This window comes from Brachycentrus maculatus, unplaced genomic scaffold (genome assembly GCF_059751285.1).
Source record: "Brachycentrus maculatus isolate JH-2025_06_01 unplaced genomic scaffold, ASM5975128v1 h1tg000109l, whole genome shotgun sequence".
In the NCBI taxonomy this organism is placed as follows: Eukaryota; Metazoa; Arthropoda; class Insecta; order Trichoptera; family Brachycentridae; genus Brachycentrus; species Brachycentrus maculatus.
In genome coordinates, this window is record NW_028280862.1 from 121,271 (window position 1) to 142,050 (window position 20,780).

The 20,780-nt window shown below is 37.1% G+C and overlaps 1 protein-coding gene across 2 annotated transcripts; it reads left to right on the forward strand.

The window, feature by feature from the left end:
* Positions 1-238: 238 nt before the first annotated feature.
* Positions 239-12,113, forward strand: LOC148310051 (uncharacterized). 2 transcript variants are annotated; one of them, XM_088259059.1, is made up of 7 exons: positions 239-290; positions 2,728-3,078; positions 3,757-3,860; positions 5,971-6,128; positions 8,922-8,996; positions 9,579-9,694; positions 10,113-12,113. In XM_088259059.1, exons 1-7 carry the CDS (start codon positions 288-290, stop codon positions 11,694-11,696), a joined length of 2,391 nt encoding a protein of 796 aa, XP_088115185.1. In that variant the 5' UTR covers positions 239-287; the 3' UTR covers positions 11,697-12,113. The 2 variants fall into 2 exon arrangements, with proteins under 2 accessions (XP_088115185.1, XP_088115186.1); XM_088259060.1 differs by lacking the exon at positions 239-290 and adding an exon at positions 350-724.
* Positions 12,114-20,780: the final 8,667 nt, after the last annotated feature.

Here is a 20,780-nt window from a genome sequence, read left to right on the forward strand (position 1 = left end):
TCGACTCCCACAGGGTTCTAAAGTGTTTTTATATTGTAATATTTACTATGCATAATGTAAATATATAATGACTACCGTGGCGTAAGATTAATTAAAAATATTTTATTGTTATTTACTATAATGATACCCTATGCTCAATTTTATGTGCATGAGAAGTTTCCTCTCTTCTCTCGTTGAACAATAATCCTCGTTTTCCGTATAATTTCATCACACAAAAAACTGTTGCACTTCTGGCAACACTGTAGCCAATAAATGGCGCCTGCCAATTGTTTTGTTGTGTACTAAAAATGGTAAATATTTCTGATATTACGCCGAAACCTGTGTCAACATTTGTTTTATTAACATCTGCAACTCGTGTTCCACTTATGCCATCTAGTTGCCGATTGCGTATCGGCTATTTAAATCCGAATTGCGACTTTAACGCTGGACTTTTTTCTATCGTGAACGCACGATTTCGGATCAGTGACAGCTGTAAAACAATTTTTTGCCGATTATGAAAACCGACACAGATTTAGTCGAAAATACAACGTGATCTCATGTTAAAGTGAGGAAATTTCCAACCGCGTTAAAATTCCGGCAGTTTTTTTCAATGTTGATAAACTGGATCTTACGAAAAAACTACAATCTGAGTCATTCTAGCTTCGATTACTCATTGGAAATCAGATGTATTAGTGCTTACTTTTATTGACTGAAAAAATAACCAGCACGCTGTTTCTCTACAGTGGTAGGCAAAGAGGATAAAACTCCACAGTTTTTCTATTCTTACGTTTTAATAATCCCTTTTCCACGTTATTTCAAATCCTCATCTTGTGATTTTTGATATTGCACTGTCCAAAATATTTTATTCAATGTATTTAATTTCTTCATATATCAATTTTAAAACATCAACAGATTTAAAATATATTTTCGTGATGTTTATCATTCATCCTTTCCTTCCATATGTCAAAATTATCATAACCTTTTTATGCAGGAGAAGTGTTTTTTCCTTATATCGCTCACTCCTTTCAAGAACGTCATAAATCAAAAATCGTCAATTTTCAGTTGTGCATGTTTTCGGAATGCCCAGAAAATGTACTATATCCCAGCAAAAGAGGCATATTTTTAACTTAATATTTACCCGCTACAGGGCAGAAAATGTTGTTTTTGCATTTTGAAGAAAATGTATTGTTTAATTATTTTTATAAATAAATTAAATATTTTTCACATGGAGAAAAAACCTTCAGGTTTTACCTAAAAAGATCTGTTGCACAGTAAAAAGTTCAATAAGTGGCTTGATATTTATTTTTAAACTTTAAAATCGTTCTCCTGAAAATTCAAGTATTTTGATTTATGACATTCTTGAAAGGAGTGAGCGATATGTCAAAATTATCATAACCTTTTTATGCAGGAGAAGTGTTTTTTCCTTATATATTTACTATTATAAGATCTACTTACTCCATATTTTTTTGTAATCTTACAAATATCAAAGAAAATTTTCCCGTTTTCATTTTTATATGTTTCAAAACATTGTTTTTGATAAAAAGCATGATGCTGTATGTTCTAAATATATATCAGGATGTAATTTTTTTGTTTGCTAGCGACATGTTATTTCTTTCACTTTAATAAATCGCTCACTCCTTTCAAGAACGTCATAAATCAAAAAACTTGATTTTTCAGGAGAACATTTTCAAAGTTTAAAAATATAATACAATGCATTAAAAATAAATATCAAGCCACTTATTGAACTTTTTACTGTGCAGCAGATCTTTTTAGGTAGAACCTGTAGGTTTTTTCTCCATTTGAAAAATATTTAGTATATTTAAAAAAATAATTAAACAATACCTTTTCTTCAAAATGCAAAAACAACACTTTCTGCCATGTAGCGGGTAAATATTAAGTTAAAAATATGCCTCTTTTGCTGGGATATAGTAAATTTTCTGGGCATTCCGAAAACATGCTCAACTGAAAATTGATGAATTTTGATTTATGACCTTCTTGAAAGGAGTGAGCGAAATGTGGTATTACCACAAGGAGAGAGTGAGAGAATTAGATTACTCCTCTTTTGTTTGATCCAATTTCCGGCTTCTTGGTTGTTTGAGCATTGGTTTGAAAATGCCATAACTAGGCAAAACAATTGTCACAATATTGATTTTTATGTGTTTTTTAAACGATAAAATACAACTTAGTAGACTCAAAAATCTGTGTTTGATTTAAAATCTAACCGTTTTACCGCGGAGCCATTTTTCACATATTATGCCAAAATTGCGGAAGAATTTTATATAAGACACTATCTACATGGAATTTTCGAAAAGAATTGAACTCCTAAAACGTTAACTACTTAATTTTGACAAAGCATAAAGTTTTAATACGATTTAATACATTATTTTATAGTGTATTTGAATGTATAACACTAGTTTAGAATTTCAGATAAAACCGTTAATTTAAAAAAAAAAATACGTTGAAAATTCTTCTAAGCTCTCTCCTGTAAAGTAACAGATTTGCAGATAGAGTACTTTACGTAGGGGCTGTCGATTTGATAATGTCGTGTTTTTTTATTTCATTGACAATGACTTTGTTTGATAATGTCTTAATAAGACGAAACGCGTCACATATCATATATGTAAATAAAGTAGAATTCAATCCAATATCCGTGTTGAATTCTGGATATATTACCCGATAATTTGATATATCGACGGTCCGCATTAAAACGGTTGATACATAAATAAACCCTTGTCGATTTCCCTGCAGGCTTCGTCAGGCGGTCGAGGCCGCGGCTACGGCGGCAAGAACAAGGAGCTCCGCAGGCCGGGCCAGCCCGAGGCGGAGGCCCCCCCGCGAGCCAAGCCCCCGGCCCTCCCCGCCCCCGTCCAGCCCAGCGCGCCCACCCCGCGGCCGCAGAAGCCAGCCATGGCCGCGCCGGCCTACGGGGCCAACGTGCACGTGCTGAACAAGCCCGCGGAGGCATCCCCCGCACAGGCGCCCCAGGCGCGGAAGGTCTCGCAGGAGGAGAGGAATTTCTGTGGCACTGGAAGCCTGTCGGATGAGAACAGCCAGTCGGTGCTGTACATCGATGAGAGATATGCCTTCTTAATAAAGCAGGTAGAAATCACATCCATTTGAAAAGTTTTCCATGTGCAAATGAAATTAACACATTTTCAATGTCATTTTTCTTATTTTCTGTGTTATCCGACCTTGCAGCGGCCGGTTTAGAAAACCTAGTATAAAATAAAACTAGTAACGCCCTCTTTTAGAAAACCACATTTCATACAAACTAATTAATCCATACTCTCAATACAAAAATATAATGAGAGATGTTCGAATGGTGAAATAAGGAAAGAATGCAAGGCCGAGATGAGCATTATCGATTAAATTGAGAAAGGTGTGTTGAGACGGTTCGGACATGTGGAACATATGAGTGAGGAAAGAACGGTAACATAAATTTATTGCATTATGAAATTATAGAAATGTGTGATTTATATTTTATGTCTTTTCCATTAAACCAAACCGAGCCATAACAACGTGTGGCGGGGTACAGCTGGTGATTAATTAACAATCTATGTTGTGTTTGACAGGCGCCCTGGCTTAGTTGGGTAGACACTCGACTGCGAAACTGGTGTCGCGGGTTCCAGAAAGTTGTATTTTCAACTGGTCTGGGTGTTTGTGATTTATTTTTCCACCTTCACCTTCCCTATATTTTACCTGCAGGTTTTATTACCTTTAAATAATTAAAAATGTGGATTTTTGTACTCTCTTACTAATTGCGCGTTTTGCCCGCAGGTGAGCTTGCTCTCTCCACAGGACGATGGAATATTGACCAATCAGAAGCTGCAGCACATTGACTCAATCCTCACCAAGTCATGTACGCAGCCGCAGATGCTAAGGTAACACTCCCATCTCTATATCCCTCGTGGAGTGGTCACTGTCACTCCACAGTTTATGACTTTTTATATTAACATTTTATTTGCCAGCAAATTCTTGCAAGACTTTAGGGCGTTTGTGCACTACAAGAAATCATGCGGAATTTTACCGTCCAGCACGTCAGTTAGCGTTTTAAAACGATGTTTGGCTTCTGCTTTTGTCCATATTTCTACGGATCGGTGCTCTTGACTGCCGGACGGTAAAATTCCGGGTAGTGGACAACAGTGGCGGTTGGTGACTTTTTGTAGAAGGGATGCTGGGCATCAAATGCTTATACACGTACTTACTACGTACTAGATATCAAATATGCACATCTAGACGCCATCTCCATAAATCCAAAACTCTATAATTACAGATACAAAATATCGTCAATTAATTTTTTCACTGTCATATTTATTCAATACATATTACATAAGTGATTTTTTCAATGTCATATTTATTCAATATTACCCTGGACTGGTACCTGAAGCGGAGGGCTGATCACCTTTCATTCATGTGTAAATGATCAAGATAACACTGCGTTTATATGATGCAGTGCCCTATGCACCATTGGGGTACGGATAAGGGTTTTATTATTATTATTAATTTTTATTTATTTAAATTATTAAGTAAATCGCAGGTTAATAATATTCAATAACTGTTTAACTTCAGTCTTCAAGCTTAAAAGTAAACTGTCTAAGCAACGTGCGCACTAAGAACAATCCAATAGAGTATGTGCTTCTGTTCATTGTACACATTAGTATTGAAGGCGTTTTTTGTACGTCGGATGCCGTCATTAATATCGTTTAAAGTTGATATGGATGTTGGTTTGCGGGTCTCGGTGCGCTTGCGTGGAAAGAACTCAGGTTCTGACATTGTGCACGCGATTTACAAATCGCATCCAGTATTGCTTGTTTACATGCTTTTTACACGCGTTTCACAGTATTTGAGAATGTATGTGTATTTAGACTCACCCGCGATCTTTGTATCGTGTCACTCGTTGCGCGTACGCTGAGACAGGACGATATATGCACGTTCTTTTATAATTATAATATTTCTATGATTTTGTACAGCGCTGTTTTGCATACCCGCCGATTGTTTCGACTCCTAACCTGACCACTTTCAAGTATTTGGCATACTTGATCGAGAAAAATACACTGAACAGTTTTATTATCGATTCGACAGTCACCTTGTGGTTATAAAAAAAATAAACTAACTAACCATCACGCCGCTTCGCCGCAGGGGTAGGCAGAGAGAATCGAACGCCACACCACTCTGTCTTTGCAAACATTCTTTGCCTCTTCTACATTCATGCATCTCCTCATACATACCCGACGATTATTACGACTCCTGACCCGGCCGCTTTCGAGTATTTGACATACCTGATTGTGCCAAGTTTTTCTCGGTCTTCCTCCGCTCCTTTTTCCAATTACATTCGCCTCATAAATTTGTTTCACCGTTCTTTCTTCACTCATTCGTTCTACATGTCCAAACCACCTCAACACACCTTTCTTAATTTTATCGATAATACTTGTTTCAGCTTAATGTACATTATGGAAATTAAATAGCTTATGTAAATTATAATTCTTCTTCTTCTCCGTCTTATTCCTCATTGCTGAGGGTTGTGACCCTTGTGGAAGCAATGACTTCTCCAGTTATCCCTTGACTGCGCTGCACGTAGCGCTCCAACCACCGAGATGCCTGCTGCTGCCTTAATTTGATCGGTCCATCGTGTGGGGGATCTTCCTCTCCCTCTCTTTCCCTCCGGCTACCGATCACAACTAGTCGTTCCAGGCTATATATATCAATACTCATGTGTTTCCAAACAGCTCTGTTAAGTTATGTTACACCCGGCTCTCACGAAATACCAAATTAGACTATTTTAGAAACCCTCTTGCTTTAGGATAGGGAATCATAAAATGTTTTACCGATTTATGATGGCCATGGGAATGCGTCTCGCACCAAGCCGGACAACACATGACAAGTCCCTCGACTTTCTAGGTAGGATAATAAAAGTGCGAATGAGAAATGGCAGGGCCATTACAGGAAATTATAACGCTTATGTAAATTATAATTGCTGTTGATATATTCCAGGCAAGCGCTGGACGCCATTTCGTCGGCGGCCATCCTGGACGTGCGCATGGCGTCGCGCGTGTCGCTGCTCTGCTGCTCCATGTGGTTCTCCCACTCGCAGCTCGTGGGACAGCGGCTGCACCACCTCTTCATCGAGGCCATGACGGACAAGATCGACGGTGAGACTCTTCGCACACCAATTCGTTGGGGCTTCACATGCCTGGGGAATGGATGACGTGAAAATATCCAAAGCCGCATCAATCCCGTTAATAGGGTCCTTTCACAAACGGGAAATAACATTTTAAATGTATTTATAATGTACGCTCGGCTGTCCAAACTTAAAACACAGTAAGGGACATTTTTTTCGTAATACTTTTTTTTTCATTTTTGGATTAAGTAGAATCTACTTAGTCCAAAAATGCCAAAAAATATACCTCACTGTGTTTTAATTTTGGACAGGCGTGCAGTAATGCCTTGCGTAACATACTCGATTTGTTTCAAGAGCAAGTTTTTGTTTTTTTATTCTTTTGCATTTTAAAATATAATATAAATACAATTACAAAAAAATATATAATAATAATAAAACCCTTATCCGCACCCCAATGATGCATAGGGCACTGCGTCATATAAACGCAGTGTTGTCTTGATCTTTTACACATGAAGGAAAGGTGATCAGCCCTCCGCTTCAGGTACCAGTCCAGGGTAATAATATTGAATAAATATTACAGTGAAAAATTCACTTATATTTATTTTAATATAATACAAAAAAGATCCCACAAAGGCATGGCCTGTGTACGGGTATACAATATATTTAGGTTATAATAATAATAATAATAAAACCCTTATCCGCACCTCAATGGTGCATAGGGCACTGTGTCATATAAACGCAGTGTTATCTTGATCGTTTACACATGAAGGAAAGGTGATTAGTCCTCAGCTTCAGGTACCAGTCCATGGTAATATTGAATAAATATTACAGTGAAAAAATCACTTATTTTACCCCCCTTGGGAATCGAACCCGGGACCTCCAGAACGGTAGCTGAGCGTGCTGACCATTACACTACGGAGGCGGACAGTAAAGGGTATTAATTTTTAAATCAAACAGATTTTTTGAGACTACTATGTTGTATTTTATTTAAAAACACATAAAAAATAATATTGTGACCGATGTTTCGCCGAGTTATGGCATTTTCAAACAAAGGCGAAACAATCGTCACAGTATAAATTTTGATGTGTTTTTTTAATAAAATACAACTTAACAAATCGGTGTTTGATTTAAAAATGAATACATAAATTAAAATGGAGTTCTACAAAATAACGCCAAATCAACAAATAAATATATAGTAAAGAGCACTGGCAGGAATACAATAGATGTTATCAGAAATAAAATTAGATTAACACGTTGTCGGCGGGACACGGCATTTGCCGTTTTTCACGGACTGTCGGTCAACTGCGGGACATGGCAAATGCCGTTTTTGTCGACTGTCGGTTATCGGCGGGAAACGGCAATAAACGGGTTTGTTATCAGCGTGAAATAAAACACGTTGAAGGGTAATCTGCTACCTGGGTGCTAGGCGACAGTCTGTTGACGTTATTTGCGATGCCTTGTCCGGATTGGCTAGTGTGTCGCTTGTAAAGGCATCGCCAGAAATCTAGAGTTTTTATGCGATCTCAATCTCCAGTTTAGTTTGAGTCATTTCACGTATTGGACAATTTTTCATACCGCTCGCACTGTTTTGTTTACTGTTTGGTATTTTATTATTTTAATATATTAGCATTGTATAGGGAATGATACCTCGGAGGGAACGGCTATTTTATAGAGTTTACAATGCTTTTAAAATTGTGAAATACGGAATACTTAATTAAAAATTATGATTATAATTTATTTTTGATGATCAAATGTCATATATGCTTTCTTTGAAAATTTCAATCGAAAATATTATTTGCTTTTGAAATTGTCAATTTTAAGAAAGCGATATATTTTAGCGCTAATCGCGAAAAACGTCCGCTATAGGCTAGAGTCTATTGTTCAAAGCGCCCGACTACAATGTGTTAAAATAATGCATTTGTTTGTTGTGAAAAACACGCTCTGCCATAACAATAAATGTTTAAAAAAATCCTTTTGTAGGCAGGTTCCGTGGCGTAGTTGGGTAGACACTCGACTGCTGAACTGGCGTTGCGGGTTTGATTGCAAAATGAATTCAAGAAACGTTTATTTTTAATTGATCTGGATGTTTTTGATGCATTTCTCACATTAACATTCCCTATCCTTACCATCCTACCTGCAGACAAGCCTCTAAAAGTAGAGACTTTGCCCCAACCCAGACTTCCGTATTCTTCTTAATACTACTACTACTACCAGCACGCCGTTTCCCCGCAGAAGTAGGCAGAAAGGATGGAACGCCACACTCTTCTGTCCTGACATACACTCCTCGCCTCCTTCACAACCATACATCTAGTCATACATGCCCTCCGATTACGCAAACTTTTGACACCAGATTTTAGTAGATTTATATTATCCACTAACACTTCGTGATGGAATTGCATTTTTAATTTATTATTAGATTAAAACCAATATTTTTAGCTTTTCCACTTTTTTATTTGACCAGCGACCGGGTTTCGTCGTTACCGACATCATCAGACTGGTCTGATGATGTCGGTAACGACGAAACCCGGTCGCTGGTCAAATAAAAAAGTGGAAAAGCTAAAAATATTGGTTTTAATCTAATAATAAATTACCAGATTTTAGGTTCTCATTTTTGGTCGTCCTCGTTCTGTTTTCCCTCTCACATTCGCCACATATATTTTCTTAGTCGTTCTCTCGTTATCCATTTGCTCCACGTGTCCAAGAACTCTTCCTAATCTTTTCAATTATTCCTTGTTCAGCCTTACAATCCTTTCTTATATTCTATTATATTACATATTCTTCTTCATCTATATTATATAGATATCAATATTACTATTTGTTTTAGGGCTGGAGATATCTCTGGAAGGAGCCGACCAGTACCTCGTGAATGCTGCTTCGCTTCTGGCTGACATTTATACTGGTAGATATATTAATATGACTATGATTTTTGAAAGAGATGGATTAAATTAAATTAAATTTATTTATTCATAATTAATACACATTACACACGAAATTTATGGCTTATTCACTAAGAAAAATCTAAAATAAGCAAGAATAATATTGCCAAAGATGAAAGATGTAGTTTGAGAATAGGTGTCTGTGGAGAATTTTAGGCGTACGGTGGTTTGACTCTGTGAGGAATGAAGAGATAAGGCGTAGGACGCAGCAAATCTTGGTCACAACTGTCGTCAAGAAAAGGCGATTCAGTTGGCTTGGCCGTGTACTCCGCATGCCTCCTGAGAGCTGCCATCAAGCTTGTCCTTTTACAAGGCATCAGGTTCACGCCGCCCAGGACGACTACTGCTGAAAATTCATCGGCAGTTCTCGTCAGAATTTCGGGATGCGGATCTGACTCGGGAGGATGCAAGGGAGCTGGCAGCCGACAGAAAAGCCTGGAGACAGTTTGTGGACTCCATGTTAGATAGATAGATGTATTTTTAATGTGAATCTTGGGCGCATTGTTTGGACACAGTTTGCTCTAAACTAACTTTATTTTCTTCAGAATCTAAGATGTTGGGCGCAGAAGAATTGGTAACTCTGGCGAGACTGATTGTGCAAGTCAGCATCGAACTCCTGGAGTGCAACACCCAGCTGGCCCTACGCACTCTAAATGTCCAGGTGAATATATAAACTGATTTTGAAATAACACAGTCAGAGGGCAAAGGGGTATTTATTGATTTGGCATTTAATTTGTAGAACTCCATTTTAGTTTATGTATTAATTTTAAATCAAACACAGATTTTTTCAGTCTTCTAATTTGTATTTATTAACAACGAGTCAAGGCGAAACAATAATCACAATATAAATTTTCTATGTGTTTTTGTTAGTAAAATACAACTTAATAGACTCAAAAAATCTGTGTTTGATTTAAAATTAAATATAAAGCAAAGGGGTATATCTGTCAAATTTTCATTATCAAACACTGAGTGTTTGATAATGCCCTAAGAAGGCGAAACGCGTCACGTATTAACATATACATAAATAAATGTAGAATTCAATCCGACAAACCGATACTTAGTATTGTTTTTTTTTTCAGTTAATGCAGCACGGCCGCAAGTTGTACCAGTGCGTGCCCGACAAGCTGGAGGTCCTCTCGATCAGCGCCAGGAAGCTGCTCATATCCCGCCAGTCCCCCGCCCCATCCTGCAAGATCTGGCTGCTGCTGCTCTCCGACCAGTGCCTGTACAAGCTGGAGCCGCTGCCCAAGTACCTGCAGGAGTTCTACGCACGCCACCTGGACGACGCCGCGCCCGCCCAGGACGCCGCGCCCAGGCCCGCCAAGCCGCGCAAGTCGGACTCCAGCGACCGCTGGTCTATACACAGCAACGGAGACGCCAGGCACGACGCGGAGCACCCCAAGTACAGAGACGAAGTCTTCGATGAGAGGAATCCACTCGACTCTTCGTACGACAGCTCTGGCGTCTCGGAATCAAACTTTTCAGATAATAATGAGTACGCAAATGCAAACGGCGCGCATAACTTCCATTCCGAGAGAAAACCGCGGCCGATTCTAGGTGCCGGATCAAGGATGGTGCACAACAGTAGCGTTAAGAGCGACTTTGAGTTTCACGAACAGAACATACCTCATTTGGATAGTAGCGACGATCTGGGCATTCCCAAATTCTGCCCGAGCGTGCCGCCGCCCAATTTCACGCCGCGACAGAAGCAAGTCACGTCGGCGAGCCAAGAGACTGGCGATTTCTGGAACACACCTCCGCCGGCCATCAGTAAAAAATCGGACGCACCGGCTCCCAAGATGCCTTCGTCGGGACTGGCGCAGAGACTCGACCTCAACTCTTGGAGACAGCAGGCCAACGGGAATCCCAATGAAGAAGACACCTTTTCAAATATGCAAAGCTTCAGTGCAAGTCAACAGTACTACGACAAGCCGGACTATGAAGATAAAGAGACACAACGCAAACAGTACGCTAGCTCCGGGCTGCTCGAGAAAGTCAAAACTTCAAATACAAACGCGTACGGCTCGCAAAACGACGCGACAGACTCCGAGTGGAGTCAGGGATGGAAAGACGACGCCGATAATACGTTCAAAGATTGCGAAGTCGAGCCGCTGCCGGCCAAAGGCGATCTCCGAGCCGGCCAGAGAAAAAACGCGGAAGCGAGGGAGCTCAAACCTAGGAACAATTCGGTCGAGGACGATTTAGAAGGCCAAGAAGAGCGGTTTAAGAAGCTACAGTTCGAAACGGGAACGCTGATGTGGAATAAGCCGAGTCAGGAGTCCGGCGAGAGTCCCGAGAAGCCGGAATTGGATAGGAACGGCGACAAGGCCAGGAGGAGTAATCCGGGAGCCAGGCAGAAAGACAGGCGCGGTTCCGACACCCGGAATTACAACCGCGAGCGCAAGGACAACGACGAGAAAGACTCCAACTGGCGGCGGAGAGACTCGGACGAGTCCAGGGGGGCCAAGAAGGACGCGAGCGACGCCAAGTGGGGCGCCAAGCGGACCGAGGAGGCGGAGTGGGCGGAGGGCGACGACAAGGCCAAGGCGGCCGGGAGGCGCGAGGCGCGCCCCGGGAGGCCCAAGCGGGACCCCATGGAGGTGTCCAGAAGCGCCAGTTACTGGACTCACGATGATCGCTGCGACAGAGACTATGACGGCTGATGAAACTTAAATAAAAATTTAAATATAAATCGTGTTTAAAAGAATTAATTTTAATTTGTATGGTCGGCATTCGGAATCGTACGTATTATCAATACTGTAATTGTGGAGGTCCTCGTCGAAACGTTACATTTCCATTTTAAATGATTTTAACCTTTTCCACTCTGACCATATTTTCTCATAACTTTCTACCATTAAAATAAATATTTTTGTTCCCTAATTTTGGGACACTCTGTCTGGCAATTCGTATGACCATTCGTTTTTATAACTGAACTTGAAAGTGTAACTTTCATCGTTTTCCATGGCGGATTAACTATAAAATATTTATTATAAACACATAAAATGCAATTTCTGTTATTTTAACTACTAACAGTAATATCACATAATTTTGAAATATAATAGCTCCACAAAACAAGAAAATATGGTCACAAAAAGTGGGAGTGTCCTTGGAGAACTGTCATAAATGAAGGGTAACGATTGACTGTCCCAAAAAATATTAGCGTATGACAAATATTCTATCACCCTAAATGATAATCTATTTTTCCTAGATTATATCTAAGTAATGGAAAGTTTTATTGAAGAAATGTTGGTTAATTCAATATGTTGCGATGATTAACCGCGTTTATCTCAAATATTTTTGGTAGAATACACTTGGGTGATAGAGAAATCAGTGATCAAAGTTATACCTGCGCCGGGCCAGACATTGTGGGCCACGGAGCTGCCTACTAGAATCATACGGGCCAGAATGTCTGGCCTACAGAGCGGTAAGAGTTAATACATGCAATTTTGAATGTAGCTACTGGAAATTATATTGCGTTTATTAAATTTTGACACGCCTGAAATGTTGAACATCTAATGTTTGGTGAGTTGATTATACTTAATATGGTTTTTAATGGAGAATTAGACATTTGAAATAAAACTAATTTAAGTAGGTTTTAAGATGTAGACAATTTTCATGTATTTAATTTTATAATTACAGTGGAACCTCTTATAACGAGCACCTCTCACAGCCAGCAATTTGCATAACGAAAAAAAAAAAAGTGAAAAAGTTGCTCCGTTAACCTTTCCCTTCCGGTGCTCAAATAAAACGCGCGTCCCGGTGTTGGGTAGTCACTACACACAAAAAAAATTACCGATTTCAAATCGGAAAAATACTGACATTCATAGCTAATCCCCTGAATTAATTATAAATGAAGTAATTTTTTTAAATAATTTAGATTTATTTCTGAAAACATTAAAAAAAACCATCTGGCAACGCTCACGGAACAAGCATAGGTCCACTCTTGTCGCAAGCTCAAGAGCGACTGCTGCTAATTCGCTAGCTAGCCTGAGAACATTGAGCTTTGAGCTCCTCACGCTTGCACAGTGCATGTATGCAAGGGTGAGATGCGAATATAGTGTCGCGGTTCCCGCGCACTCTTCACGCGCTGTTTATACGCGAATTTGTTTCCGATATTCACAAAATACCAATGTACCCGATAAATCCTGGTTATTATTAATATAATTTTTGAAATCCATGCGTAAATATGCTTAGCTTAGCTTTGTATTTATTGTATTTTATAGAGATATTATGGTTATTGGAAGCAATGTGTACTAGGTACACAACACCGGGAAGGGAGAGCTAACGGCAAGCTCCCTTACAGAGAAAGGGCAAGTCCCTTTTTTGCGACATTCACTCACCTCAGCGCCAGTCCAAACAAAAAATGTTTCACTGTACGATTAAGATTCTGGAATGATTATGCTCGTTACAAGAGGTTCCACTGGATACCTTATTTGCCGGGGGTACAGTCATATTGTCGCAAGAAACATCCGCCTGCAATTGGATTAGTACGTTGTATACCCGAGAAAATTTGGCGCGCAAACAAATGCCGGCGCTTATTTCTTACGACGATATATTCGCACACCGGTATGGAAGCACGGTGTGAAGGAAACCATAGAGGTTTTAGTGACGTATGGTTGAAATATGTATCTATAGCGTATGCAATTATCGTTGCAATGAAAAATGCTTCAAATTTATGTATCGTGATTTTTTTGGGACGATTTTTCTTTTTCGAGAATGGGTCAAACGCGTGTCTCTATAACCGGCCGATGGCGGTTCAGGCGAACTTAGCATTCACCGTCCTGCCCGATTTTCGATACACCAAAATCTCACGTCTGTGATTTTCTGTGATGTGAGAACGTTTTAGTATTAGTTTTTTTTTGACGCCCGTTATTATGTATTTTTTTTTATTGTATAAAAAATATTTCCCTTAATATCGTAAACCTGACCACTATTTTATTGTTATAATTTTAGATATGGATGCCTTAGAAGGAAAACATACCAATTATGATTTATTTATCGATTTGGCATTTAATTTTTAGAACTCCATTTTAATTGAGTTAATTTTTTATCAAACGCAGATTTTTTGAGTCTACTAAGTTGTTTTTTTATTAAAAACGCATAAAAATTAACATTGTGACGATTGTTTCGCCTAGTTATGGCATTTTCAAACATTCTTAATATTACGTGTTTTTTTTATTATTAATTTTTATGTGTTTTTAAAAATAATAACAAAACCCTTATCCGCACCCCAATGGTGCATAGGGCACTGTGTCATATAAACGCAGTGTTATCTTGATCGTTTACACATGAAGGAAAGGTGATCAGCCCTCCGCTTCAGGTACCAGTCCATGGTAATATTGAATAAATATTACGGTGAAAAAATCACTTATATTTATTTTACCCCATTAGGAATCGAACCCGGGACCTCCAAAACGGTAGCCGAGCGTGCTGACCATTACACTACGGAGGCGGACAAAAACTTATGTGTTTTTAGTAAAATACAACTTAGTAGACTCAAAAATTCTGTGTGTGATTTAAAAATTAATTAGTTAATCATGATTTTCCCAAATTTTAAGCAAAGTTTACATAGAAATTGTGTTTATTCCTTTACCATTAAATTACTATCTATCCTCGGAAATCTGACCATCGTATGACCCCTTCCTTTGATCCTCTCCCTCACCCCCTCAACTCCTTACCTGATTCTATTCCCTGCGCGTCCCTCGCTTATGCCAATCTACGAAATTATCAGAATACACTACAGTAATTATTTAATAATTATTACTGCAATTTTTTCATAATTTACATTTGTATATGGTCACCTCCGCCTCTGTATTGTAGCGATTAGCGTGTTTGCTGTCATGCCCTAGGTTCCGGGTTCAATTACCATGGGGGAGGGGGGTCAAAATAAACATCGGTGTTTTATTCATTCTAATTACTTAATTTACTTAATAAATGTCACCCTGGACTGGGGTCTGAAGCGCAGGGTTGATCGCCTTTCCTTTGTATGTGTTTAACGATCAAGATAACACTGTTTCCGTGCGAAGCAGTGCCCTATGCACCATTGGGTGCGGACGATGGTTAGAAGGAGTATCATAAGCAATAATACGAGAGTGTTTGGGGCAAAACTAGAATTATCCACTTAAAGAAGTTTTAGCGGTATTCGCGTAAGAGTGTCTAGTTTGTAAAAGACGGAGAGCAATTTTAAAAAGCAAGGTGTTGTAAAAAAAAAGTGATAAAATAATGTTATAAATTGAATAACTGCTAGCAATAAACTGTAAGTCAAAAATGTCCTTGTTTAAAAAAAATTATAACTAAAAAAATTACGATTGCCGTTGTGGAGATATGGGAAAGTTTTTCAGTGGTATAAGAATAATCGTATAAGCAAACACTAATGTTACTTTAATTCAAAATTACTGTTGAAATCTGTTGGTGGTTTTTTTTTCGAATCAAAATTGCTCAAAATGAGAAGTTCATGGCGTGGCCATATTTCACTACTATTTTTACCCATGAAATTTTATCGCTCACTCCTTTCAACAACGTCAAATATCAAAAAACTTGATTTTTCAGGAGATCGTTTTGAAAGTTTAAGAATACAATAAAATGTTTTAAAAATAAATATCAAGCAACTTAAACCTTTCACTGTGCAACAGATCTTTTTAGGTAAAACCTGAAGATTTTTTCTCCATTTGAAAAATATTTAGTATATTTAAAAAAATAATTAAACAATACCTTTTCTTCAAAATGCAAAAACAACGTTTTCTGCCCTGTAGCTGGTAAATATTAAGTTAAAAATATGCCAATTTTGCTGGGATATAGTACATTTTTAGGACATTCCGAAAACATGCACAACTGAATACTGTCAATTTTTGGTATATGACGTTGTTGAAAGGAGTGAGCGATGTGTTAAATTGTTTATTTACACAAAACTAAATATTATTTGCTAAATTAAGTTTGTAAAACTAAATTTGTCAATCTGCGTTATTGGTGTGGTGGCTAGCAGAATTTGTATGGCAATAATAGTAACATTTTAAAATAACCTTTCTATTTTCCACTATATATAAATATATTGGAGAATTCAGACGTTCCTTGTCCTTGGTTTTGGTTTCTGACACTCCACATATGTGGATATTATGATTGTTGAGTTCTATGATGATTTCTTGGTCCCTTTTGTTCCATGATATAATATTCTAGCATGCCAGCCATCATTTTGTAATAATGAATTTATATATATATATATATATATATATATATATATATATATATATATATATATATATATATATATATATATATATATATGTCCGCCTCCGTAGTGTAATGGTCAGCACGCTCGACTACCGTTCTGGAGGTCCCGGGTTCGATTCCCAGGGGGGGTCAAATAAATATAAGTGATTTCTTCACTGTAATATTTATTCAATATTACCCTGGACTGGTACTTGAAGCGGAGGGCTGATCACCTTTCCTTCATGTGTAAACGATCAAGATAACACTGTGTTCATATGAAGCAGTGCCCTATGCACCATTGGGGTGCGGATGAGGGTTATATATATATATATATATATATATATATATATATATATATATATATATATATATATATATATATATCTATATCGGGTCACTAGAACCTCTGCAACCTGTAAATTAATTGTGAGAATGCCATGAAATTTTGACACTTATCGTTCGAAGGTTGGGACTATCCAGAAATCACGTGGGCCTGTCAACAGTATTGCCATATCACAGTCGTACAGGAGAAAGTGACCAACTAACAAAACGTAAAATGTTCACGAGGGCCATTTAAGTCACTTTTGCTTGGCAAGAAAATAAACATAAATGCAGTTAGTCATTTTTAACAAGTCAATATATTATACTTACAAGTTTAAAATCGCTTTGGGATTTTTTCAGGGCAATATTAAGCTAGTAAGATATCAAATAGTCAATGATCACGTTTTTGTAAAGAATGCGCTTGGTCACTTTCTCCTGCATGACTACGATATATGTATTCATTGTAACTGCAGACAGTTGGTAGAATTCCATATTGAATTGTTGGGTAATATATCCAAAATTAAACAAGGTTTATTTGGTTGAATTCTACATTTGTTTATGCATATCGCTCACTCCTTTCAAGAACGTCATAAATCAAAATACTTGATTTTTCAGGAGAACGATTTTAAAGTTTAAAAATATAACACAATGTATTCAAAATAAATATCAAGACACTTATTGAACTTTTTACTGAGCAACAGATCTTTTTAGGTAAAACCTGAAGGTTTTTTCTCCATTTGAAAAATATTTAATTTATTTATAAAAATAATCAAACAATACATTTTCTTCAAAATGCAAAAACAACACTTTCTGCCCTGTAGCGGGTAAATATAAAGTTAAAAATATGCCTCTTTTGCTGAGATATAGTACATTTTCTGGGCATTCCAAAAACACGCATAACTGAAAATTGACGATTTTTGATTTATGACGTTCTTGAAAGGAGTGAGCGATATGTGCTAGACCGGACACATACTGAGTTTTATTTATATATATATATATATATATATATATATATATATATATATATATATATATATATATATATATATATATATATATTTATATGTATATGTACCTACATATTCATACATTATGTCCCAGTTGCAATCTTATCTTGACCACTTCAAAAACTTTATAAATAAGATTTTTTTGATGTATATTAGGTTAAATTTTTTATTTAAAAAAAGTATTTTAGTTAGTCTCTTGAATATGTGATGAAGTCGTTATTACATTTGATTTTTAATTTGTATATATTGTGAATTAGCAATAAAAGTATGGAATAATTTGGGTATAGTTCATCAATTGGTATACCTGTAAGTGTATGAAATAAGTTATAATGAAATTTGTCCTATTGAACTACTGAAAGGAGTAGTATTTGTAAGAGATTGCATTAAAATAATGCTGATAAGCTGTTTTGTTGTTTTATTTTAGTATTATAATAACCAATGCTGAATTGAGCCTAACAGCGAGAGCTGAACTGGCAGTGCGCAACCATTCTGGTAGCAACCCTAATGTATTGAGGTGAAGCACGGAGTTGGCTGAAGAAGGATGAAAGTAGACTGAATGTAGTCGGAATGCCATCTCTCAGTGCAGCAAAACCATGTATGATAGATGTTGCAATGGTGATATAAGGAAAGAATGCAAGGCTGAGATTATATATCCATCAAATAAAATAAAACTAACTAACCATCGTGCCGCTTTCTTGCAGGGGTAGGCAGAGAGAATATAACGCCACACCACTCTGTCCTTGCAAACATTCTTCGCCTCTTCCACGTTCATGCATCTCCTCATACATACCCGCCGGTTGTTCCGACTCCTAACCTGACTACTTTCAAGTATTTGGCATACTTGATCGTGCCAAGTTTTTCTCGGTCTTCCTCTGTTCCTTTTTCCAATCAAAGTATATCTGCATCCATCAAATTAAATCTGCAAATTTTGTCCGCCTCCGTAGTGTAATGGTCAGCACGCTCGGCTACCGTTCTGGAGGTCCCGGGTTCGATTCCCAGGGGGGTCAAATAAATATTAGTGATTTTTTCACTCTAATATTTATTCCATATTACCCTGGACTGGTACCTGAAGTGGAGGGCTGATCACCTTTCCCTTATGTGATAATGATCAAGATGACACTGCGTTTGTATGATGCAGTGCCCTATGCACCATTGGGGTGCGGATAAGGGTTTGAATGAATGATTGAATTAAACCCGCAAAGGTCAATTTTTTGCCCGTATGTGGTTAAGAAAATGACTGACCAATCGGCTTACATTGATGGAGAAACATCAGAAACTTGAAAGAACACATATCGTTTACTCCTTTTAACAACGTCATATATCGCTCACTCCTTTCAAGAACGTCATAAATCAAAAAACTTGATTTTTCAGGAGAACATTTTTAAAGTTCAAACATAAAATACAATGTATTAAAAATAAATATCAAGCCACTTATTTAACTTTTTACTGTGTAATAGATCTTTTTAGGTAAGACCTGAATATTTTTTCTCCATTTGAAAAATATTTAGTATTTTTCAAAAAATAATTAAACAATACCTTTTCTTCGAAATGCAAAAATAACACTTTCTGCCCTGTAGCGGGTAAATATTAAGTTAAAAATATGCCGCTTTTGCTGGGATATAGTACATTTTCTGGGCATTACGAAAACATGTACAACTCAAAATTGACAATTTTTGATTTATGACGTTCTTGAAAGGAGTGAGCGATATCAAAAACCTAGATTTTTCAGATCATTTTTAAAGTTTAAACATATAATGAAATGTATTAAAAATAAATATCAAGCCACTTATTCAACTTTTTTACTGTGCAACAGATCTTTTTATGTAAAACCTGAATGTTTTATATCCATTTGAAAAATATTTGGTATTTTTAAAAATATAATTAAACAATACCTTTTCTTCAAAATGCAAAAACAACACTTTCTGCCCTGTAGCGGGTAAATATTAAGTTAAAAATATTCCGCTTTTGCTGGGATATAGTACATTTTACGGGCATTCCGAAAACATGCACAACTGAAAATTGACGATTTTTTATATGTGACGTTGTTGAAAGGAGTGAGCTATATGCCACTCTTGACAAAGCGTGTTTTTCTGTATCATATTTATGATTTTGGACATTCAAAATTCCTCCCAAATTTATACATAACACTTATACAAACCTCCAATGCATTATCAATAAAATTAACCCTTCCAGGAGTATGGTCGTATATATACGACCGATACAAAACATGATTTATGACGTGATATATATCAAAATATGTTTAAAACATGATTTATGACGTGATTTATATCAAAACATGTTTAAAATATGATTTATGACGTGTCATATAAATATAAATAAAAGGCATCATTTACATTTCGTTTTTATTGACAGACATCACAACACTCTTATAATCTAGAAAATTATGCGTAGAAACTTTGGTCAACAATCACATACGAAATAAATAACAAAAATAATATCAATTTGTCACAATGTGGAAAATGTAGGTTCGTAATTTTAACCTTTAATCATCCTGCGGTCCCTTATGGGACCATGGATTGGCATCATTCAATGCCCTACGGCCCTGTACAAGATAAGATTATAATATCTGTTACGCAAACAGCTCATGGGCGCTTTAAGGTTAAAAAGTGTTGACACCCAATTTTCCTTTACAACCAAAAAAAAATTACATTCAGAATATAAAAAAAATATTTGAACTAACCTTTAGAAGGCATATATAACAACTAAAAATATATCACATTGGTTTTATAAAAGAAATCAAGTTTTTCCATTGTAGTACAGTGGAACCTCTCATAACGGGTAATTTGTACAACAAGCAAAAAAGAAACATTATTTTGTTTTGTCTGGCGCTGAAGTCTCGGTTCACAAGTGAATGTCGTAAAAAAGGGACTTGCCCTTTCCCTGCGACTCTTTATGCGAAATGTCGCTCGTAAGAGAGCAACCTTTTCCCTTTTTTTCTGCCCTTTATGCGAATTACTCGTTATAAGAGGTTCCACTGTACATGTACTTAAGAATTTCACATACTCCTATAAGAGCAGTCTAAACATAGATAAAAAATTAATTGATATGGTTTATAGACAGATCATTTTATAATTTGTATGCTAGATCCAAACCAGGATTATTTTGCATACTGAGTAATGCCTGAAATTTACACAATACATGAAATTAAAAAAAATATAAGAATTTTTTTGTCAATTGTCATTCGTGTTGTTT

Excerpts from the sequence above, each read along its gene's own strand:
- LOC148310051 (XM_088259059.1), top strand. Across the intron at positions 3,861-5,970 it reads ACGCAGCCGCAGATGCTAAG|GCAAGCGCTGGACGCCATTT; the intron begins GTAACACTCCCA and ends GATATATTCCAG. Across the intron at positions 6,129-8,921 it reads CATGACGGACAAGATCGACG|GGCTGGAGATATCTCTGGAA; the intron begins GTGAGACTCTTC and ends TATTTGTTTTAG.